This window comes from Nomia melanderi, chromosome 3, assembly GCF_051020985.1.
Source record: "Nomia melanderi isolate GNS246 chromosome 3, iyNomMela1, whole genome shotgun sequence".
Taxonomy (NCBI): Eukaryota; Metazoa; Arthropoda; class Insecta; order Hymenoptera; family Halictidae; genus Nomia; species Nomia melanderi.
In genome coordinates, this window is record NC_135001.1 from 9416645 (window position 1) to 9441744 (window position 25100).

The 25100-nt window shown below is 39.9% G+C and overlaps 1 protein-coding gene across 9 annotated transcripts in view; it reads left to right on the plus strand.

The window, feature by feature from the left end:
- Positions 1-25100, plus strand: part of DAAM (disheveled-associated activator of morphogenesis-like protein) — a 97645-nt gene that overhangs the window by 57760 nt on the left and 14785 nt on the right. For 7 of the 9 annotated variants that reach the window (XM_031982198.2, XM_031982136.2, XM_031982190.2 and 4 more), the window contains one exon: positions 15175-15282. In XM_031982198.2, coding sequence (XP_031838058.1) covers positions 15241-15282 — 42 coding nt within the window. In that variant the 5' untranslated portion in view covers positions 15175-15240. Of the gene's footprint in view, positions 1-9061; positions 9193-11850; positions 12147-15174; positions 15283-25100 lie in introns of those variants that run through there. The other 2 variants (XM_031982154.2, XM_031982130.2) reach the window with 2 other exon arrangements.

Sequence of the window (25100 nt, forward strand, 5' to 3'; positions counted from 1 at the left end):
AATTTCTATTTCACAAAGATGCACGAATATCGATACGTCATAAATAAAATTAAATCAAACATTCAATAAATTGAATAAATCACGAAAAATAAATTAATCAATGTATATTTCCATAGCAAACAATCCAACTGAAATCGAATGTTTAGCCGTACGTTTAATTGACCGGAACATCGCCGGAGTTAGTACTTCGCATGCAAGATCTAACTAGAACATATATTCTTTCGTCGATAACAAGTTCCTCGTTTCGTACTTCAAACCCACGGCTCTCAGGTACCATGCAATTTTCCCCTCTCAATTATATCGAAATGATTTCTCCAATTCTCCATTAACAATTTCGATCGAACCGATCCCACCTAGTGTAACACTAATCCCTGATTCTTTTTGTTCATCGTGTACCAACAACAAAAGCTCCGATTTCGATAAATCTCTTCGCGTTCTACTTCCTAATACTTCTGCCACCTAACCTGACACCTACTATAAAGTTACAATCTTTGTATCATTCAATCATTTAGGTAGCATAAAATTCCTTAGCAATAAAATAACAAAATATAAATCAAAAATATTCGTGTCAACGTCCAATTATAGACCCAAACGTGATCCGCACGTTCGTTGGAACTCTGCATTAAAGAAATACATAAATTAAAATTATTCTAACATAAAGGAAAAAGATAGGAACGAAAATCTAAAGAATATTTTGGGTAAATTTTGAAATTTTCAAATGAAGTTAATTGAATTATAGGTGAAATATAGTTTTGTTAGACACTTTGGATAGGTATTTGTTCTACAATAATAGTACAATTAGAAAAATAGTATAACAATGCAGAAGCAACAAATTATTTTTTCGTCAAATGACCAACTTGACGATTTGTGCCCACTGTGCGTCGGTACTGCCAAGGTTAATTAGCTCATGTGAGATGCCGGTAATTAAGGGGGTAATTGGGCTAACCTATCTTATTACGGCCGATTGGGCATTTTTCACTCGCGATCGGACGTCGATTGACCGGCCAGTTACACGGTCCGAGCAACAAAGAAAGCAGAGCAACACTTTCGTCAAGGTACATTCCCCATCGCACGCAGCCACGACTAATTGCGAATTACGCGGCCAGAGCGAAAAAAACGACGCGGAATACGCGCCGGGCTCGTTCGAACGGTTCCTCGCGCCAGTTGCTGACTCGTGACGCGCGTACGACTCGCATCCCGCGGGTAGCGAGCCGGGTGCAAAGCACTTTGCGCCGGGCCGTTGCACGATCCACGATCGCGCCGGTGCATCGTTAGACGTCATACACGAGATGAACGAACTCCCCGGTTGGAAATGTTCCTCCGATATAATTATCCGATACTGGATCCGGTGATCGGTTCGATGGGATCCTTATTAAGGATCGAGCTGCTAGCCGGATCTTTTTTCGGAAACAAGGTTTCTCGGGTTTCTAATTTACGGGGAACGAACTTCGGTACATGTTTATGTCTCTATTTCTTGTACTCGCGTTAGATTACGGTACGAGTGCGTGCGAAGTATCTATGTTAACATCTATTTTGTGAAATTTATTGATCGAAGTTGGTATCGAGGTGATCCTTCGCGAAATATTAAGTGTGTTTTGCAGAGTAAAGGGTTAATTCAATGAAATTTCAGTTCGTCGAGCTTTTAATTGTGTAATTGTATTCGGTTACGAGTTTAGTAACTCTTTATTGTTACTTTGGAATATTTACTATTGATCTATAGAGTAAATAACGTTCAGTGTTAGTGGAAAAGAGAAAAGAAGGACTTATCTTTAGGCATTAACGGCAACACTCTCAAACATCGATTAAAGATCTAATAAGATCCTCGATTGCTTCATTACTATCGACCGAGGGCTGCAACAGAATCTCACAGATCCATTCAGACAGAATAAAGCGGTTGAATCGAGGGGTAAACGCATTACGCTAAATTCCATCATCATCTCTCATCAGACCCAACCTACAGCTTTTCAATCAGAGACTTGCGCCATTCAGCCTATCATTCGCGAGTAGCTATCGATTTGATTGGGGCAGAGTCAAATCCACATGGGGAATCGTGTGTTGAAAGGCCTCTCTACGATTCCCATGCGTGGAATCATCGGATAATCGGACGCGAATCTGACGAACATAAAGTGTGCGTAATAATGGCCGTTGAAAAATAGTCAAATGAATGACTTCAAATAATATTGGTGTAACTACCATTTGTCAGTTCTAGAGAAAAGAAGCTTTTGTGAAATATTCTTCGGTTAACACGTTAAACGCCACGCCGATCTCTAGGTACCGGCGTTAGACTTTTCGTTCAGGCGCGGCCGGTCCATGCGGACTTTAGGTTCATATTACACGGCCGCGTCTGGGCCAGAACGGAACGACAAGCAAGTCGGGCTAGGCACTTAACGTATTAATGAAATATTAATATTGCAATTACTATTACTAAAAATTAATAATACTACAATAATAATATAGTAACAATAAATATAGTATATAAAAATACAGCAATAATAACTAAGTCACTACTAATTATTAATATTACTAATTTCAATATTAATATTCAATTAATCGGGGAACATTTTACGAAACTTTCCGCTTCTGCAGAACTCCTTAACTCTAGATAACCAAACTTAAATCAGTGTCACTCTGTGACTAAACATTCGACTCATAGACTGCAAATTAAAGACATATATATTTTTATATTTTTTCTACTTACTTCAGAGTGGCAAAATATAAAATATATGTTACTAGTATTTAAGTAAAAATTAGAAATGCGTTCAAAAGTAACGTTTGCAGCCTTGGCATGTGTCACAAGTGTGTTCTTGAATTCAAATTCACATAACTGGCAATGGTTGGTAAACTATTTAGACGAATGTTTATTTATCTGGGGTTCATACTACTCGAACCATTATTACTCTGAGCCACTATTTGCTTTACTCTTTTCCCAATCGATCGCTTCTCTCTTCCTATCGATTTACTTCTTTTACTCTTTCTCCGATGAATCGTGTCTCTGCTTCTATCCTTCTTCTTTTCTCGTTAATTCTACCTCTCTCCCCTGTCCTCCGTCTTCAACGCGTACTCTCACCGAAGATATTCGACCGGAGAAACTTTTTCGTAGTACCCTTCCCTTATCGACGCCTACCGATCGATGCGTTCCATTTTCATATCGATATCGCGAACCTTTTATTCAAATACCCGTCGTAGAAGAATAGTCGTCCCATTGGTCGCTCGATCGCTCGCTTTCACCCAATTTTGCATGCGGACCCTACGATCCCTGTCCCAGAAATCGGACCGATTCGGGTTTCACTTTGATCCAGGCGGGCCGAACTTAATGACCGCGTGAATCGTGATTTCGATGCCCGTGAAACGGTACTCCGGCTGTTTACTTGAAGGGAATCTCTCCTCTCTGTCCGAGAAGATTTCGCTCTTTCCACTCTTTAATTGCCGGCCGGCGCAGGTGGGAGTCTGGACTGTCCGAGTAGATCGAAAAGTGGATCTCAAGGACCATTAAGAGTTAAATGACCGCAACACGAAATTTCTCGTTTTCGTTGATTATCTATGGACATCATCTACTTCATCGCTGGATACGCGGGATACCCGTTCGGCAACATTAAGACGAAATTAATAGACTTATCTTTTCGAAAATATTTCTCCCGATGGTCTCTGATTTAATAGGGTTAGTTTTTACTGCCTTCTGTTGACTCTCATTTTCGAACGAGAAAATCTTTGGTCTCCGTGCGAAATGCTGTTGAAAACAACGCGTCGTTACTTGGGTATTAAAGTATATTTATTCGATTTAAAGAATCCTTAATATTGTTTTTAATGTCTATAGTGTTCAGATGATGTTTCTTCCACATGTTTCTTCAGTAAAATATGTTCTCTTACTTCTAACATGTTTGAAGGATCAGAATTTCTTACATCGAAGTTCTCCAAGAGACAGAAAGTGGAATGTTCTCGAGCAATCTCGAAAATCAGCTGTTGATGGAATTCGTAGCTTTCTACCGTCAAAATCGGCCGCGACGCGTTTTATTGTTACAGTTATCGAAGTTTGACGCGCGCTTTTATGGGTCGCGCGTACGATGAAACGGTCGGTTAGGTGAGCGTTGATAATGGAAATCGAAGAAAGTAATTCGGCCGGGTTGGCGCAGAAAAATCCAATGAATGTCGAAACGGTTGTTTGCCTGATTTACTACGTAAACAAGCCGCGCGTTCTCGGGCGAAACAAGTATTCCTACAGTACCGTGGTAACAGCCACAGCGGGAATTACCATTCCAGAAACGGAGTTTCACATGCAAATGCCTTTCCCGAAAATATCGTATTACGAATCTATAAACAACACATGTTTCTCCGGTGCGGCCACACGGGATTCGAATTCTGACGCCTCTCACCGAAAACGGTTCGTTCATTTGACTCCCGGGCCGTTATATAGTGGTCCGTAGCATGCACTCTCAATTTTGTTCTTATAGTATTGGTACATTTCGCGTAAAAATAATACCGTACATATAGAAAAATAGAGATCGGTTAAAAACTTAAGAAATCGGTAAGATAATGCTTATAAAATGAACCATATGAAATTTCGTGTTACAGTTTAGGTGATTGTGTTACATCAAACGAATCGTTTCAAAAGAGAAAATTAATTGCTGTCAAATTAGAATTGTCTAAAAAGAGAGAAATAATCCGTGCTAAATGAAAATCCTATTGGTACTGTTTTGTATACTATACACGGTACTTAAACATATAGCCACTTCTGATATTATGAAGAAAATAATGGATTAAATAATATAGCATTTTACGGGAGAGATGCTTATCTGCTGATGACTTCCTGTTTCCTACGACAGGAGTTACTACTTTCAGCATTGAAATACGTGATTTTTGCATGATATAATTTTATTAATATTCTTATAGTCGTTCCTTGTATAGAGTTTATACCGTACTTAGCTGAAAAAATGAATTGAGTTCACTATTTAATTAAAATTAATAATGAATAATATGATAGTTAGAAGAACACGTCATTTGCCGGTCGAATACATTCTGTTCTCTAGTTTGAACTAATCAGTAAAACTAAATTCGTCGTGTCTTGAGGATCTGAACGATAAATAAGAGCTAGATCACTTAACATGTTCACTGCCATTGTATTGATGAGCAGAGCTTCCGAACTATTCGAAAACTTCGATCGATTATCAAAATTTTATCGATAATTTTGGTAAAAATATTCAATAACGTTAATAACTACGTAATAACGTAACATAGGAATTGTGGCACCAAATCATTAATAATTATACACTACTTATTTTAATTGCAAAAGAATAACTATGTAATATTATATAAATAAATGAAAAATTCTCTTGCCAGTCAATAAGTTAGGTAGACGTAAAACACGGTAAAATAACGACACGGCTCGATCCCGATCCGTCGAAGCGTCCGGAGGCGAACGATCAATTTAAGATGGATCATCGCCCACGGCGTTGTGTCGTTATGGTCGTTCGCTGGGGACGAACATCGCTACCGAATAACGATAACGACCGAGCCGGGCGACAGGTGATTGAGTCTGCTTCCATTGTCTACTTGATGGAAACGGCTCATGGGCGGTGGCTGTGTGGGAAATGGAAACGTATTTTTATTTCAATTTGCTGATGGACTCGGCAAGAGAAACTTGAAATGTGTTATTTTATGTACGTGACAGCTGATGGAGTTCGTTCGGAGAGGTTATTGACACGGTGTAATTGAAATGGTTTACGAATAACATGTTTTATTCGATGTAACGCAGAAGACTTTTCGGATGTGTCGATTTCTGATTGGTTCGGTTATACATTCGATCCTTTTGCACTTTGCATACCTGAGCATGCTGTGTTGTATGCTTATCCAGAGAATAAGTAGCCTCTTCGAGGTGAGTACCTTGAGGAGTGCTCTTGAGATCGATCACAATTCAATTAATGGCGACTCGAGTGTACTGTGAGTCGTGGATTAGCGGCATGTCTGAAGAAACTACAAATATTATTAACGTTTCCTTTATGAAACCTTAGATACTACGCTTGTCGTAATGAAAATAATGAATCATTATTCTCGATACAACGCTAATTTCAATTAAATTTACGAAAATTACAACTATAATACTTATATTCTTCCCGCATTATTGGATGCATCTACATAATTACTAACAACACACGCCAAGAAAATGCAACATTTCAGAATCAAACAAGTCATTCGATTAATATACTCAAAATCAGACATAAGTTCTCAAAAAAATTATTCAAATTCCACGATTAGCAAACCGAGACAGTAAATTCATTATTCACTGTAGTCAACATAAATTTACCCTAGTTCATCCAAGTTCAACAATCAGCAGAACGAAACAATAAATTCGATTCCCACTCCGAAGGCTAGTTTCGAAGAATCATTACCACCGTCGTCGTCAGGCGGCACACCGTTAAATGCGAAAAATACGTCAGACAAGCTGTTGATTACATCAGCGCGCAGTCTGCAAGCCCAGTTGCGAAACTGTTATTTAAACGAACCGCGTCGGTTTGTTCGTGAACGATATCAGTCAGCGGGTTCCCTGTAATCCACGCCTCGCAAATGAATTATTGAGCCTGCGAATCCAGCGCGTCTCCCATTTGATACAATAGTTCCGTGGCTGTTCGGCCGGCTTCAATGTGGCCTTAATTGCGACGGGATCGCGCTAATTACGCGGAAACGAGAAAAAGTGGCCGGCCAGTCCTATTAAAGGCTCAATAAGAATAATCGCGGCCCTTCTATCTCGGCACGCCGTTTGCAATTAACATTCTCGGATGATGCACGGGCCGGTCCACAGTGACAAATCGCGCGAGAGCGTTTAACCGTCGAGCTCTCTAGTCGCGAGAGTTCATGAGGAATCGCTACCGGTGCCGTGGAAAACCGGTACCGTGAGATCCGAACGAACACGATGCTCGCTTTGCTATTCGCCTGGCCTGCTTCCCTGGCCTAGCCACCTTAGGCTAATAGAAATATTATGAAGCGCAAATCAATGGCCGACCACGTGGAAACTGGTTGCGTGTATAAGTATCTACGAACGCTGCTGCGACCTTGATTCCTTCGAAACGAAAGTTTTGGATGATCATTAGGCGTTTGTTTATTTGAGACATTACGTATGAACTTTTATGGGAATACCCGTGTGTTTATATGCTGATTTAAAAGAAATGCGATGGAAGAAGGTTTTATAGATTAGGATTTTGAGGACGATGCCAGTGTACGGTAGAGACATTGATGTAGTTTTATACAGCTTTGTTATTGTTGCTTTTCATTAGTTAATTGTAAGTCCTTTGTGGCTTGTAGGGTTAAATATAGCTGTGACAGATATTGGAAAGTCTAAATCACGAAGGGATTATGATTTCTGTAATAGGGATAGAAGAATTTGGAAGAGTTGAAAATTATCATTAAAATTCTGAGGTCGATAAGGTTTTTTAAATATTGAATTTCTAGGAATTGAGTTTATTGGATATTTTGAAATATTATTGAGATTGTATAACATTTGAAGAATCATCTTCTTGTAATGCAATGCCTAAGACGGTCAACGCAATTGTAGAGCACTGACCACAATTCTGCGATTGTCTTATTGGCTAACCTCCCTACTGTTACAATCGAGGACCGCAGGTGCGGCAGCAGATGCTCTGATTAGCCCTCGCGTCCAGCGTCTTCTATCTAAATACAAATCAGCTGAAGCAACGAGGGCTTGTTCACCGATCGAAATTAGAATCTCTTGGTGAGTTTTCCTTGTAAGGTAAACGTCATAATTACTCGCATGACGTGTAATCGAAAGGATCGACTCGATCGTCTGCATTCTAAACCCGTTTAACAGGCAACCAACCCCGCTGTTCTGAGATAAAGCAATGATGAATGCGTGTTTTATTAGCGAACGTCTGATTAATCAGCATAATACCGTGAAAATTACATTCTGACGAAAGAATCCTGCCATTTGCCTCAATAAACGCAACGAATCACTGATATTTTCCAATTTGAATTAGAATTCTCGGAGCTTAGACAGGTTCTTTGAATCTGATAAGACAAGAAATACAAAATGCAACGGCCGCGATTTTTCACTCGAAATCATGGGTACCAATGAGAAATGATCGAGAAAACGTGTGATTAAGGCGATAAATTCTCTTCCTCCGACTGGTAATTACAGCAAGCGTGAAACTTTAATGGTTGAGCCCTCGTGGCATACATTCTGCTATTTTGTCGATAACTGTACACTGTCCTCCAACGATTCTGTCAGACGTTAATTCGAGCTTTTGCCAGTCAGCGTGCCCCAGCCAATTCGAAACGTACCCCGAGGTGATTGACACTTGATATTCCAACGATCTTGCAGCTGAAAGATCAAAATCTCCCGAACGCACAAGTTTTTTGGTTTAACCAAGTTAATAAACGATCACTTTTTACTGGCCACCGCCGTATATTTACGAAAAAAAAACGAATAAAAGATTTCGTAATGGAGAAGGCAATTTCCATTGAAAATCCCCGAGGCACAAAAAATGTGGCTGTGCCATTTTTCTGCTATACGTCGCCACAAGATCAATCTAAAGTTTAATCGCACTGTAGGAACTCTCTTGGGCGAACTCCTATTACACGAATACCCTGAAGGTAAGCCTCCACTAATGGGTTTAGATAATCGATTTTGCTAAAAAGTGGCTATAAGAAAAATTTCTTACCATCCGAAGAGTCTTTTATATTGGAAAACTATAATTTGATGCAAGCAATGATTAATGAATTCGACAAACTCTGTGCTGCAGGAATGCAAATTTTTTAGATAAATGATTTGCTATAACAAGAACCCGTCTACCCTAGCTGGCAGAACATACGTAGCAGTTTAATGTTTGAATGAAAAAATTTGAAAAAGAATTCATAATATCGAGATAATTGTCACAGTACCGTTAGAAAAGAATTGAACAAGGAAATCGAGGATCGACCGTTCCGTGGATACGTGACAGATGACAACTTGAAGTTCAGTGGCCCGTCAATATTTACAGTTGCGAATCTGCAGCGCGTGACATTCTAGCGTGTCCCGATAGTTCAAGAAACACCGATTTACTCGGCCGTAGATTAAGTCGTGTGCTCTCGGGAGCTCTGTTTACAAGCGTGTCTCGTTCAGCGTTGTCAAGCAAGCTTCCGACGTTCAGGAAATATTATTAGATTCTTCCTTGCGTTGTGAAACCATCCGATCAGACATTCTTGCAGGTTAGTGACCTAACCTAATGTCTTTCCAATCATGTTCTCCCCCTTCATATTTCATTAATAATTTTAATAATAGACGATTTTAATAGCTTCTCTATCGCAACCTCTTTTCCCTTCTATTTGATTTACTATTCAATTTTCGAACGTACATGATTGAAATGACTTTGATAATGGAAATTCGTATAGCTGAATTTTCCAACACAATCTCTTTCCGATTATTTCCTCTTCCATATTTCCATAAATAATCTTAATAAAAGTCAATTTTAATAGCTTCCCTATCGCAATCTTTTTTCTCGTCTACTTCATTTAATATGAAATTTTCGAACGTACGATTATTAATTATCCAATATATTATCCGATATATTTTTGAACGAACGAGTTCGGAATGATTTCGATGATAAAAAGAATTCTTGCGAGACGGTTACTAGCGCAATCTGTTGCCAAGCGTTTTCTCTTTTCTTGTGTTTCGTTTAATGATAAATTTTCGAACGAAAGAGGTCGGAATGATTTCGATGATAGAGCGGATCGCGTTGACACGCGAGTGGTTCCACCCGAGGGGAGAAGAATTTCGCAAAAGTCAGTAATACCGGGCGTCACGTAAGTTCTCGCGGTACACCCGACCACTGTGAGCACTTACACGTGCATGAACCATGGTTACCTGTGTACGACATTCTGGTTACACGAGGCTCGAGCTAACGGCTCATGGAAGGTTACAATTACCCTCGGGCTAATGTTGCTACACGGGATGGATAAGGGAACAACGCTGTCCCCGCGATCGCTGACTATACGTGGAAACGTCCGTCGCGTACCGGTTTTCAGAATGATAATCGGGAAATATTCACTTTAATTTATTCGCCAGTTAATTCAACATCGATTAAAATCACCGTATTTTAGGAAAGGTGACTGAAGATATTCGATGAGCAGTTAATTTCAGTGTTAAAAGAGCTTACAAGTTATAAATTGTATATTTCCACACATCAAAGGGGCGTTAGCATAAAGAAATAGAAGGAAATCACAGATTATAGAACAGAATTAACAGGATAAAAATTAAATGCCTTGAATTCATTAGCGATTTTCCAAAAAATTCATATAAAAGCGAATAGAAACAAATTAATGACTAATAATAAGATACGAAATGAAAATATCTAATATTTCTATAAATATATCTTGATTTTCAAGATACTATACATCTTTCATATGTTTCGAACCAAAGAAGTTGTCGGCAACAGATGTATCACTCTGTTATTAATAACTAAAACAGGACTTTCGACGGTAATGAAGCAACAATAATGCAGTGGCGTTTAGCATCGTCCGTTTCTTGTAATCTACGTGTGCCAACGAGCACACGGGACACAATAAATGCATGAAATCCGTCGCTATTAAGTCGTTAGCGGATTACGCTCTAAACTGTCCGGTACTTTCCATCGCGCGACCTAAACTGCGAAAGGGTTAATCCTCCTGTGGGTCCGAGCTTTCTAAGAGAAAGGTGTTAACTGCGGGCATTTATATTCGCTGCTCAACGTTCCCCATGAAAATGCAACAATAAGGGGATTCCTCGTGGCCATAAATTTCCGCAACGTGGAAAGCGGCCGCCGAACGTGGAATTCCTCGCAAGTCCCGACAGGCGTTTTTACGGATCATCGATATGTAGTAAAATGGGCGTATAACCAGACTGTTGTTAATGTACGAAATGCCACACTCCGAATTTCTCTCGAGAGTATTTCAACGCGATGTCGCAAGCGAACGGAGGCTCGTTGTTAGTGTTAACGAAATGATAGCCCGCGAAGAGTAAATAGTCGGTTGGTGTACGAAAATTAACGATCACCGAAAACATTGATAAGCCTTTTTTGCGTCCTTGATCCTTATCTCTTGGAAACACTCATAATTGGGTTTCTGATAACAACTAACATTTTACGTTATTTATCAATGTTAAGGATAAATCTAAATTATTTGAGACGTTAATATAGGATGAAGAAATAGTACAATATTCTATTAATGAGATATTAGCAATTATTTGACACTTTAACCATCGTAAACCTATTAACAGTCTTCCCAATGACTGTACTATATAGAAAAAGAAGTTTCATTGTTTTCTTTTACGTTATAATTTGAATAACAATCATTAGATTGTGCTAACTGAGATGATATATTGATACAGGATTCGCAATTGCTATTCCCATTGAAAACTTCCTTAGAAAGCTCTCATTCGTTAATCATTGATCTTTAAAATAATTTCTACAAAACTCGTGTCACTCATTGCAATTTCCGCAAACATTTGATTTTTAGACGTATCCCCCAATAATCCACGAATCCCTACGACATACTCTAACTTCTGATGCGCGAAGCGAACGCTCCGTTGTCCCAGAAGCAAACGTAAATCACGAAGATCAACGCGTCAATACAGAACACACCGCGATCCGAATCTATCGCTCGCTATCTTACCAAGGTAATCCAACAAAATTCCTTTGTCTACGTTCCCAGCTACTTGCTGTTCTAAACGCGACTGATTAGACCCCCCTTCCAGCCGGCTTCGTTTATCAATTACGTGAGCCAGAGGACGCTGTGAAAATACATGTAGCCGCACGAGCGAAAATTACCGAGTTCTTTATTTCGCCTTCCACCTAGCGGTGATAAGAAATTCGATGACACGATAAGGACTGTCGAGCGAGCCGACCTCGTTGCCGGTCTGCGAGCCTCTTCGGCCGAGTGCCAGTGTCTCGCCAGTGCGCCCGCGCGCTCACTCGTTCGCTCGCTCGTTCGCTCGAGACGTACAAAAGTGAAATTCGCGGGTAATTGCTGGAACGATTACGATCGGGATCGTGCCGGCGCCTCGGGCCACTCTTTCACCGTGTCCAGCGGAGAAAAAAGCTATCGAATCCGGCCGCATGTCTTCCAACGGCCGTCACGAGGACATCGAGTCCTGCCCAGAACCCGAGAAGACGTCGCGGTTCTTCGGTGTAGGTGATCGTGTAACCTGTTTCCGGTCGATTATTATTCTTTGGAGAGGCTCGCGTGTCTCGTAACGGGTCGCCGGGGATTTTATGACACTTTGTGACAGTAATGTGATGTTCGACGATGCTTTTCATTCCGAGAATGGACTAAATTGGATGAATGAGATTATGGTTCGCGACTTTTCTTTTGGCTTGCTGCGGGTTGGCCTTAATGGGTCATTTAGGTGTGATTTATGAATTTGGAATTTATGATGAGTGGAATGTGGAGGTTGTTGATATAGTTGACTTGGAGACTGTAGCTTTCGGGTTTGTATGGAACTAAAGGATTTCTTTTGAAGAATTTTTGTTTGACAAGCGAGAGATGTTAATTTTTTTAGGGAGTGTAGGATGCGATTAATTAAGAGGCAGTGTATGAATGTGATATTTCAAGTCTTATCTGGACATCTGAAAGTGAATGATTTGTTATGTGTATTCGTGTTGGAATTGATTTTTTCCAGGTAAATATTGTTCATGGACAGACTGACTGTAGAAATATGCAAAGATGTACTAGTATATATTCAAAAAAGTACTGAAGTAATTGTAAAATTTCATCGATTTTAGCAATTACGTTTTAAAAATTTCAAATTTATGTACCAATATGAATTGTTGATTCTGCACAGGGAGATCAAAAAGTTTCTTTCAATATACTAAAGGGCAAGGCTTTCTAATCACCGTGTAGAATACTAGCACAAGCAAGAACAGTGTTCTCCGAAAGAAACGAGTTTCGCAAAACCTTCATTGACCGTCGTTGACACGCAGTCCGTCCGAACAACGATCTAAATATGTCCAGACGACGCTGAGAAGATTCATGGATTCCATGAACGCCAGACGGCCATTCCTTAATTAAGAATTTCGCTGGAAGAACGGTTTACCTCGTAAAACATTCCCTGCCATAAATTCGCACGAAAGTGTATCCCATAAAAAGGCAAGTTTGCTGCACGGTGTCCGGCCTGTATCTTTATAGAAATGAAAAAGTATCCAAACCATACAACAAAATTTAAGAATACAATTAACGGAGTGAATACCAGCCCCACCTGTCTACGATCACTTTCTAAATGGATCAAGGCCTGCTCCGTTGTTTATTACCATTTACCATTTACGATTCTATCGATTCTGTCTATTAGCATTTACAATTCCTTCGATTATACATACCACCATTTATCGTTTCACCGATTCTGCTCGTTACTGTTTACGATTCTATTGAATCGCTAATTTTTATTAGCCGTTTTATAGGTAACAAAAATTTGCAATACTAACACAATGCGGAAGTAATCAAACTGTATTTTCTATAGCTATTTTAAAAGTAACAAAACCATTCAATACCAATACAATGCGAAGATAATTAAACTGTTGTTTCTATAGTCGGATGTTGCCATTTTAATGGTAACAAAAATTTGTAATAGCAACACAATACAAAGGTAATAGGACTGTCGGTTCTATAGTCATTGATATAGCCATTTTGAAGGTAACAAAAATGTCCAATACCAAGACAAAACAAAGGTAGCAACTTCTTTCGTTCTGGAGTCTGTTGAGTGGACTCATCTTACCCGGTGAACGTAAAACTGTCGCGATTTTCATCTTTTTGACGTCCGTTAGACAAGGACATTGAACTTCCTTGTAACGGATGACAGGGCAGCCAGCGTTACGACACCGTCGCATAAAAGCCGTGTTACATCCACGGTTCCGTAACGACTTATCCTACCTGTTCCCTTAACAACGATCCGACGTAAGAACTCATATTAGACAAAGACCAGTGAAAGCCGAGAAGCGGCTTTTTCCTCTCGGATACTCGAGTTTCCACGATGGAACGCGGCTCCGGAGGACTTCCGTTCTCGCGTATCGCTGGAATTCGCAATTAATCAACCTCTAACGAGATAGCTGTTAGCCCCTTATCTTCTAATATCGTTGCAGACTCGTGACGAACATTCTAATCAAAACTTAACAAGTGTAAATATCATTAAATGTTGTTAAGTGTAAATTTAATAGTATTCTGCTGTTACCAATTATAACGCTTTAGAGCAGTGGTTCTTTAATTTTCATAAGACAAAATCCATTATCGAAAACAATAATACTTTGCAACTCACTCGGCAAGAAAATTTCCTATGATTAACTTAATGTCATCAATATTAAATGGAACTATACTTTTAAATTCCTTGCAGTCTTATTTGCAGCACTTTTACTGCAAACGGTTAATTTCGTGCGATCATTTCATGAAAAAAATAAGTCACACATATTCAATGAATTACTTCGCGTGAATTTCCCTGGAAATTGTTAATCAATTACTACACGTGATTTGTTTGAGTTTCACTTTTGCGATGACATTGATCGATGTGTTTATTATGAACGGAAGCCGCAGTGTCATTCGAAAGCCAGAAAATTGATGATATCACAGACATTATTATTTTTAAATACGACTCGGTACGTTCAATCGGATACGTATCGCATAATGAATTATTTAACCCCTTCATGACTGCGGGCAATGCTCCTCGCGACAGGTCTGACGCTTCAGGCGGAATTGCGGGTTTAAATCACACTGCTCGTCTTCTGAACTCAGCGAGATCGTAGGTTCCCTCGAAATTAATTGTAAACGCGAAGTATAAACGGATTTCTTGTGTGAACTGGAAGTCATTACCTCTATTCACACCTTACACATACAATTAGGTAGATAAGAATCAGGTTGCAATGTATTTCATTCATAGAAGTAACAAGATTAAAAAAATCCACATTATAAAATGTAAAGAGCAATTCACAATTGTTGAGGTGGATCAGTTTAACTTTCAAGAGACTTAATTTCCACCGGAGAAACGTTTTTATACGTTGCATAAGTTCCTTGCAAACTTTCCACCGAGGTGTAAATTTTCTCCAAAGTGCAAATTTTCTCTTAATGTTTTCTAATGCAGAAAACAAAGTTAGAAGCGCTTGATTCCGTAGGAACGTATAATTCTTTTAGGGGATGATGGCGTAACGAGTAATTTTCGTATTCTTTAATTTGCAGAGGATTCCGACCTGTCCCGTGAAGAGTCCACAGCCCCTGAAGGAATTCGTGGGTCGCTGCCAGACGATGCCATCGCGAGTGAAGAAGTCCTTCTGCGGTTGCCTCCAGGTAAGAATGCGAATTATCTTAATAACGTGTCCTCTCTAAGTAAGCGAGACTCTAAAGTAATTAGAAGTCTCTGTATAATTTGCTCGGCGTTTCCTTCGCGCTTATCAGCGAGTCGCGTATAAAATTACACACATTTCGTTAATTTCTTCTATTTCCGATCTGGCGCGCTAAGATATGAGCATTCTGGACAGTCGCAAAATATTTCGCGACACCATTAAAATTATCGCGGCAGTAAAACGGAATGAAGCGACATATATAATGAACTCGTCACGGTGTAGACGCGAATTATAAATGCGCCCGTTTATCATCAACGTGAAATATTAACGCTTAAAGAAGTTCTTAGAAAATATTAGTGATAATGATTGCGAATAAATTCAAGGAGATTATTAATTTCGCATTGCCTTGGTTTACTCTTCGTTTCCGAGCGAAGAAAATCATTAGTCTTGGGGTAGCTTACCTACCGGAAATACTACGCAGTGATTTAAGCGTTATTAACGCTGGAATATTCTATTTCATCATGCGCAGACACGATAAAGATTTCTGTTCCATAAATTTTACCCGCGGTTCTCATTGTGTGTTTGATTCGTTCTTAGACGGCATGAAAGCACTAATCTTCGAAACGCACTGAAATACTGATAATTTGAATTTCTATGACTTGAGATTTAATAATTTGAACTTTCATAACTTGAACTTTGATAAATTATACTTCGATAAATTGCACTTTGATAACTTTTCGTTTTTCATTCCCTTCTGATCTGCTTTAAAACCTTCTACAATTCGAATGCTAAACCTCTACAACTCGAAATCTATATTTACGTATGAGTTATAACTATGTTACTGTTATTTCTATAAGTATTGTACAATACGTACAATATTTCCATAACTCCACTTTTGGTTCATTAAACCTATTTTATTGATAAACTTGATAACGTGGAAGTTCTATAATTCGAAGATCTTTAGTCTCTCATTGCAATTTACTTTACCGAAATTTGGTACTTTCAAAAATGAACAATAAGAAATTCTGGGTGGACAATGAAATAAATAAAGGGGCTCGTAAACACCGGTTTGTCGGCGTTACGAGGAAACGGGATGCCGGAAAGTGACCAATTAGCCGGCGCGAGCCACGAAAATTGATCCCGATTTTCCGACTGGCCGAGTAAATTCCGCATTCCTTCGTCGAATTCGCTGGCGCCGCAGCCGCGGCCGGGAACGAAGATCGATTGCACGCTTCCACGAAGCCGATCGTCATTAGGAAGTCGTTACCTTTCGAGTCAAGGTAGCTGCGCGGCCGAGAACAAGAGCGAAATCGAGCGGCACGACGACGTCGTTCTCAGTGGAATTCTTACTGCAAAGTAGATTACAGATTTTTATTCTAATTCAAACTTTCAGTAGCATAATGGAAAAAATAATTATTCAAAGTAGAGAAAATAAGGAAATGATTTTTCCCATCAAAAATGATAAAAAATGCTCCGGATGTTTTATAAAAATTGGACCAATACTATATTAGAAGGGTGTCCTAGTCTTATATCTGTACAAACACACGAATTTAATTGAAAATCTTTCGCAAGAATGCCTTCACAATTTGAATACTTGCAAAATAAAAGTTCTGAAGTCGATCAATTTGATGCGCCCGGTATTTTTAGTGTTAAGCAGTGGATCTCTACATCTTTACCAACTCAGTTCTTTACATCGGAACAAGCCAAAAACGATGCTGCGATTGCATCAGAGAACAGCCTCGCGTCCCCGGGAGATCGCTCGCGTTCCTCCCGTCTCGAAAGGGATGACGGGGCATTAAAGCGCTCTCTTGCCCGCTATACTCACCCATAAACGCTATGCATTCTTGCTGTCTGCGTTGCGCCTCGCGGCTCGAGTGACATCTGCAATGCAAAGCGATGCGCGTGCAGCCGTGTGTCGGGGACCGACTCCGACACACTCGGGAGATTATATTGAGTCGTTTGACAGGTACGGACAGAGACGCGGAAAGGGGGTATGTAAGTGGATAAAGAAACGCGTCCGAGAGAAAGGAATGCAATTACAATCGTTCAGGGCGCGACTAGACTGCCGATTTGTTAATTGCACGCAAATGCGGGCACTGGATTACTCTGAGACTAGAACTACCAAGTAATCAATGCGACTGTTCTGTATTTTTTCCTCACGAATTATGGAATTGTATTTATTGTGATGTAGATTCACTTATATTTTAACTTGAATACTATGAAATTAAGTAATTTGAATATTTTTATGGAAAAGTATCTGTGTCTTTTTAACTCTATCGTAGATCTCAATTCATCTGCAAGTTTGAAGTATTATTGAAAACCGAGAATATGTAGATTAATTATAATTTTCTAGTACCATTCTTGGATTCAAAATGACTCTTATCGAAACGACTGCGTGAAACAAACTCGAAGAACATTAAGTAAAGAGTTAAGAAAATGAAAACTTTGTTGGGTCGAAGGAGATCCAAAAGAATGCAGCAGGATTAATAATTGCGAAAGAAGGAATAAGAAATTAGTGATTTTCACGAATCCGATAATTCTAGTGTTTAGGAATGTAAATGACAATATAAAAATATAATATAAATATAATATAAAAATGATACTTTAAGTGAATAGCTGATCTTTTAACGTTATTATCGCGACTTTGAATATATAAAAGTTTTCTTGTTAATGCTCGGCTTGGGAAAAGTAAATGTAGTATCGTGAGCCATTAGCGTAATTATATTTGTTCCGACATGCGTGCGCCATTTTTTATTGGCATCCCGCATTAAAGTCGACATTCCAGCTCACAAAATTACACCATCGATACCGAAGCTCGGAATCGGCTCAAGGAGAAAGGTGAATCGGAATCGAATTGAAAGTGAGGATTGAGTCATTAATTGAGCTTCTACCTGCGTTCGCAATTATACCGCGCGGACGGATTATAAATCAGTACCGCGTATCTCCTGAACCAGAAACACGCCGGAAGCGGCGCCGGGACCTAGACGTTGCTGGAACGATTCCTCGCGCTAAACTCGTGCCCGTTTTCTTCTATTCAAATTGGACTACCCTGTGGCATTAATGAATTATGAATTATGCTAATTATCAATTCCCAGTACACCCATCGACGTTTCTTTGAAAATGATCTTGATTCTTATTATCTTGGTTTAGCAAGTGTTTTGATACAAATTATTTTAGAAAATATTTAATTGTTCATTTTTTCATCAGATGTTATTCCTATTTCTGATTTTATTTACTATTATCTTTCATTCTTTTTCTTATTTCATTCACTACTATTTTTTGTTCCTATTTCAAAATATTATTTTGATATGGTGAAGTTTGCGAGTAACGACAATATCCAAGGGTTTTTTTGAAATATTTTTGGAAGATTTAGAAGTTTCATCATAAGACTGCATTTGAGCCAAATATAATTGTTTTTATTCATTTCTGTGAATACAACCACTACTATCTATTATGCGTATTGCTATTTTTATGGTGCATATCTACAGTCCTTTTTCGTTGCATCTTCAAGTATCATATCTACTTTTGGAGCGAATCCAAAATGTCGTAATGCAACCAGTGTATCCTTCAGGCATTGTCGAAGATAACTAATACACTTATTTGGAACTTTTTCAACGAATAATTAATTTTCCACGAATAATTCATTCATTTGTTTAATTCGTCGAGTACCATTCTATAAGAAAGTTGTTCACGGATCCTTCCCACCGACAGTTTTATCTGTCATGTGTCATCGGTGCCCGCGAAACCACACTGTTTCTTGTTTTCCTTGCCGCTGTCTCGTCGATTAATATCTCGGACAAGATAATTAATGGCCGATGCGAACGCCATCGCGCCGGCATAGGTGTATATTCACTAGTGTCATTGTCGTTGCGCGCCGATTCTTCTTTCGACGAACCAGTCGTTCGGAATACCGGACGCTTGTAGCCTTCAATTTATTACTATCGTTTGATGCTGTATTGGATTGCCCTGTGGAAACTGCTCCACGCAATTTCTTTGCAAAAGCCAGAATTTATCAATTAACAGAAATACCAAAAAAATATAATTCTTTATGAATATTTTATTTTCAAAGCATAAATGGATGCGAAAGAATTCGAAAAAGGAAAATCAAAGCAACATTGTCAGATTAATACTAAAACATAACGCATAGAAGAAAATGTACAAATACCATAAAACTAGGTTCCCAGATTTTTGGTTGTTAACATAAGGGTTTATGGTATAATACCCGACAACGTTCTCTAAAATATCTCAGTGAAATTCCAACTCTGCAACCGTAATGAATCCAGACACAAAATGCCGGACCGTTTCGCTCGGTCGCCGAGGAGAAACAATATTTTGATCGATAAATCCTCGTTCGTTGCGAAAAGATATGATTCGCGACCGGTTCAAGATAAACGACTTCTGCGACGTCGCTGGCAGCGGACAATATAGCGGCCTAATTAATTCTCAGAGTTCTTAGTCTCGTAATAGAGGCGATAAATTTCTGCGGTGTTCTTAAAGTTTCAGTTATCCAACTGCTACTATTTTTAACAAGTCGATTGTGGAGACGGTAACGCAGGGAACTAGGTTGAGAAAGGAACAGGAGTTTCCCTGAAATTTCGTATCTTTGCTACATCGATGACACGGTACGATGATTACCGCCGGTAATTAACATTAAACGCAACACTGGCGGCGATGATAGAAGCTAATTAAACGGGATTCCTCGTGTACCGGAGAAAACGTTTGCTATTCAAATCCTTCGGAACAATGCTCGTTTGTTTCTATCTTTTGCTTTTTCGTGCGTTATCGACGCGCATTGCTCGATTCTCGCGTCTCGCGTGCTGGATAGAGATCTTCGCGGATCCTCTCAGGTTGATAATGCGATCACGGGTGCCGCTGACTGGTGATAAATCCGTTCATAATCTGCGCTCCGATTTCGTAGCAGTTGTCTGAACACGACATTAGTTCCATGATTTAGATTATTTGGAACGATTGGGTCTCGGTTGAATATTTTCATTTTAAAACAGTTTGATTCAGTTTAATCCAATTTATACCTCCAACTAGGATATTCTACTGGAGTTCTCGAATGAAGGTACATTCGATATACAGGAGTTGGACGAAATAATGGTAACGTTACTTGCGTGTTGCCTATTGTACACGTGAAATTATCATTCATATTTCATGCAGTAAAATTATAAGGTTTCATATTTAATATCAAGCTTTGCGTAATGCAGTAATATATGAAATGACGAAATAAAGTAGCTGTGTTCCTTAACACTAGATTTACGGATATTTGCCGTACAGTGTGTTCTATCGTTCTTAGAAAAATTGATATTCGCTCATTTAAATCTTGGAAATTAAAGGTTCAACAGTAGACAATTAGGATATGTATTAATTGCAACAATCAAAATAGATCCAAATGTTTGCCAAATAATGTTTGTAAAATTCATAATGAGTGAAATCAACGCGTTCCGTAAATCTAGTGTTAATTTACTTATGTTTTCCTGACAAGTTTCAAAAAATGTTACCTACACCTCATCAGAAAATGTTGAATATTTCTTGTGAAAAACTGTCTAGCTCAAAAAGTTGACATTACTATAATCAGCAAGAACTATTCTGAAAACTCAGCAAGTTTTCATTATTCCTACCAACCCTTGCAAATAAAATTTCCCAGGAAGTAGATTGCAACTCCATAGAAATCCAGAAATAGGCGTACTTGAAAATACGAAGCATAAACGTGAAACGTAAAACCCCACCAAAGATCGCTGGAATCGGTTTTCCCTAACAAGACCCTGGATCGAACACAACAGCCCTATTCCACTGGGAACGTCCGCGGTCGCATGGCTTTTCCAATAACGAGCAAGAAACGGTTATCGCTGTGGGAGCCGGGTATCTCGAAGCCGATCGCCGCGATCTCGTGGAATGTAACTCCCAGAAAACACGGGAGCGAACGACTGTATCCGACCGCGTACGCACGGTCGGTCGATTAAGAAATTTTTCCCTGCTGTTAGGGCTCCGATCCACCGATACACGCCGCTGGAATCGATATCCTCCTCGGCGGAGCAGGAAGATCGATAAAATGCACGGCGAACCGAGCGAAGAATTCAAAACGCCCCGGACGTAGGACGCGCAGGTATGCAAACCGACGGGAACGAACGTTCCTCGTAGGAAAAAGCCGCGTTTCCATCGGGTTCTTGCGCTTCCGATAACATGGCCGTCGCGGGGGGTTGCCGGCGAGGAGGCATGGAACAGGCCTGAGGGAGGTGGGGGGCGTATATAAATTCCAGTATCGTCGATAATTGAAAGCGTCGCCGCGGCGAGCATCGAAAAGAACGCTCGCTGTACCGTGAGTCACACGCGATACCGATCGTTTCGAGGCTTTCCACCGCCGCCGCGCGGCGGCTCGCTGCTACCTTCTACGGTGCATTCCATCGGCGCGGATCTCTCCGTTCGACGGATCGTCCCCGGCGAAGCGAAAGAACGGGGAAAAAAGAACGAGGGGAAGAAGGGGGAGAGGGAAAAAGGAAGGAAAAAGGGACAGCAGAATTCCCGCGGATGCTGGAAATACGATTATACACCATTCCCTTTTCCTTGGCCGGACACGCCCTGCGGCGCTGGTGGAAGCGTTGACCGGGGTTGATCGGCATAATGGAATCCACGGGTCACAGGATCCACTCAAGGACAACTGGCTGAACTGGGAACCGAAGCCGGGTTCCCCGGGGAAGACTTTCTTTCGTTTTTTTCGTCCCTTTTCCTTCTCTCTCTCTCTCTCTCTCTCTCTGAGTCTTTCTAGAATCTATTCCGACGAAACGCCGCGTTCCTTTCGACTTTCTGCGAAACGCAAAAAACTCGCGTCTCCCGAGGTGAGCAGATAAGGAGGAAGCTGCGAGCTGCATAGCTCTGTGGTGCGCGCTGGTTTTTCCTACTGATTTTTTTCTTCTTTTCGGTGGAGCATCAGTGAAACGAGAAGAAACACTGGTGCTTCCTCATGTCCCGGAACAAATAGCGTTCATTGGGAATGTGAAATTGTATGGGGAATGCGGACGGAAAATCGCGGGGGGATTAAATTGTGGAATGGATGGCGGGATTGACCCTTCGCTGCGTAGATATGTTGGTGACTGTGTTTTTGTACGTTAATACTATTTTATTAACTGACATGTGGCAAGTTTTTTATTATCTAAACGAATCATTTGGAAATTAAAATTTATTGTTACGTGAAAAGTGGTACTTTAATGTACCAGGAGATACTTTTTATAATTAGGGTAAACCGAAGCGAATTGCCTTTTCTTGGATAGTAAGAAAATAAAAATACTGAAATATTATTAATATAAGGTGCAGATGAATTTTTTAATTCTCTTTTTGGAAATGAGAAATATAATTTGTGGTATAACAACTGTGAACTAGATTTTTCGATCCAATTTACTGCGTGATCACTACGGTTTATCCCATGTTTCTGTTGATGATTTTCCAGACTTTCCTGTGGAGAATAGTTGTTATAAACTGCATTGAACAAGAAACAATTTATTCATACTATCAGTGGTGTTTCGGTTGATTAAAATCGTACATGTGTTAGAAGAACAAGCTTTAAGAGCTTGTATCACACGGTGAACATAATTATTTTGTTTTCAATTAAACTATTCTCAGTTATTATCCCTGTTGCTCGTCATTGCTCGTGCAATACAGGCATAGTAGTGTTGTAAAGATCTTAGATTAACATTTCGATCTAGAAACCATTCGAAAATCGATGGAATGCCATTTCGTGAAATTTTATGGCAGCCTGTTCCTTATTGCTCGTAAAAACATTATTGCTTACGTTGTGTAAGTTCGAGCTTCAAACTGTCGAATCGACGGACGTGTTCGGCGAAGGATAAAAAAGCTTCTTAACACCCTCTCACCGAAGCAAAAGTCGCAGAGTACTCGTAAAAGATTTTTTAATAATTCCGCTATAGCCCGTTACGATGTAATGTCAGCGTACCGAGCGTTGTTACCTTTGAGTGACCTTAAATACGAATGTCTGGTTTAGTGACCGTGCGATTATTAATCTAATGAGACGTTCTTATTTATTCGTTCCGCAAGCTAATGAAGCACATATGTTTCAACCGACATACATCAATCAAAATGTCGTTAATTTGGTCACCGATATTAATCATCTGTTCCCATTACATCGTCTGTCGCGGCGGAAGTCACACTTTAATGCGCTAATTTATCGATGTTTCCTAATGTCTTCGTTCGAAAGATCATCGGCGACGATAAAAAGCCCGGTATTGATCATTAATCCCGCAACGATTTTTCACTGTCGCCGTACCAATTTGCCTATTATTACCTCAGCGTGGATAATTGATGGAAACTAACACTTCGGGAGAGTGTTGGCTTATCTCTTCCAGCGTCCTCGCCGCGTCGATCCGTTCCACGCGGCTCATCTATCTTCTTCTGTTCGGTTCCTCGTGGAAAGATTGTCCACACGATTGAATCTCGATCAACGATCGCTAGAATCGTCGACGATCTTCTAAAATTGCAGCTCTATGGCTGACGTTTACTCGAAGATCAGGTTGGGCTTCTGGACACTCGCAATTAACCGAAGAATAAACATGTCTCGGGGCAGTTGATGATGTCGATAGCGTCAGACAAGTGTAGCAGCCAAAGAGAAACATCTACATATTTTGTTGAACTTCTATGATTGGTTATTTATTTATATATTTTTAACCGTTTTTTGAGCGGATGCATTTTAATTTTTTTATCTTATGTACAGTTTATTCTCATTTCGTAAGCGATCGTTTATAATTCTGGATGAGTGCAATATTTTTGAAAAAAATAAGTTGAAGAATATTTGTGTAAGTACACATCATGAGGATGTTCATGATATTGACATTGCACATCATTGTGTGCCATCCTCTTATTGGAAGAGGTATATAAATATTGTTATATATGAAGTAGCACTATGACACGATGATAAAATTCTTCACGTCACACATGGTGAAGTTATACAAGCACCAATGACTCGTGACGATATGGTATATTGTTAGCAGAACGGAGTTCCTCAAATAAATTACCTTCTAACTGGGTCAAGGCGTTCTTTTCCACATGAATTATTTTAGCGGAAAATGTAACTTGAAATTCAAAGTGTTTTGCATTCCACCTTTGAGTTGCCTTGGAGAACATTAACCCTCATACGACCCGATTAACTTGTAAGTCTAATATCAGTGTACAGTGACAAGAGTGTAAATTGTGAATCGTCTAATAAAATCAATTTACTGTTAAAGGTTTCATATACTGAATCTGTCGAATGCTAAGGCTCCCAAACACTAAAGTTCCCAAATACCAAAGCTCTCAAATACTAAACCCCCCAAATACTGAATCCTTCAGAAATAAATGTTTTCTAACAAGAATCAACTTCTTCCAGTTCCTCTTCAAGCTTAGAAAGAGATTTCCACCGGTATCCGTCACAATTTGTTGCATTATCTAGCCGCGCTTTTACGAGATTTAAATTACCTTCTCCCTAACACCGTAAATGGCCAGCCGGGGTCGCATTATCTCCCCGCCATGGACGTGTTCCGAGCTTCCCGCGAGGTTCTGCGCCGCGCCGCCAACGGAAACCACCTTTGGAGAACCGTTTTGTCCCTGGAGCGGCTCGTAAAGGAGAACTTTGGCAAGAAACTTTGTTCACGGAATCGGTTTGCGGCCGATCCTCCACAAGAAGCGAAAAAATTATGCTAATGCCGGTGAGCGGTACGCGATCACGTTCCGCGGGGTTTCTTTCGTTATGGCGCGCCATCGTGGTTACATTGGTTTATTACAAAGCGGACGGACGGACGGACGGTTCCGTGGAAGCCGTATGTGGCGGCCGTT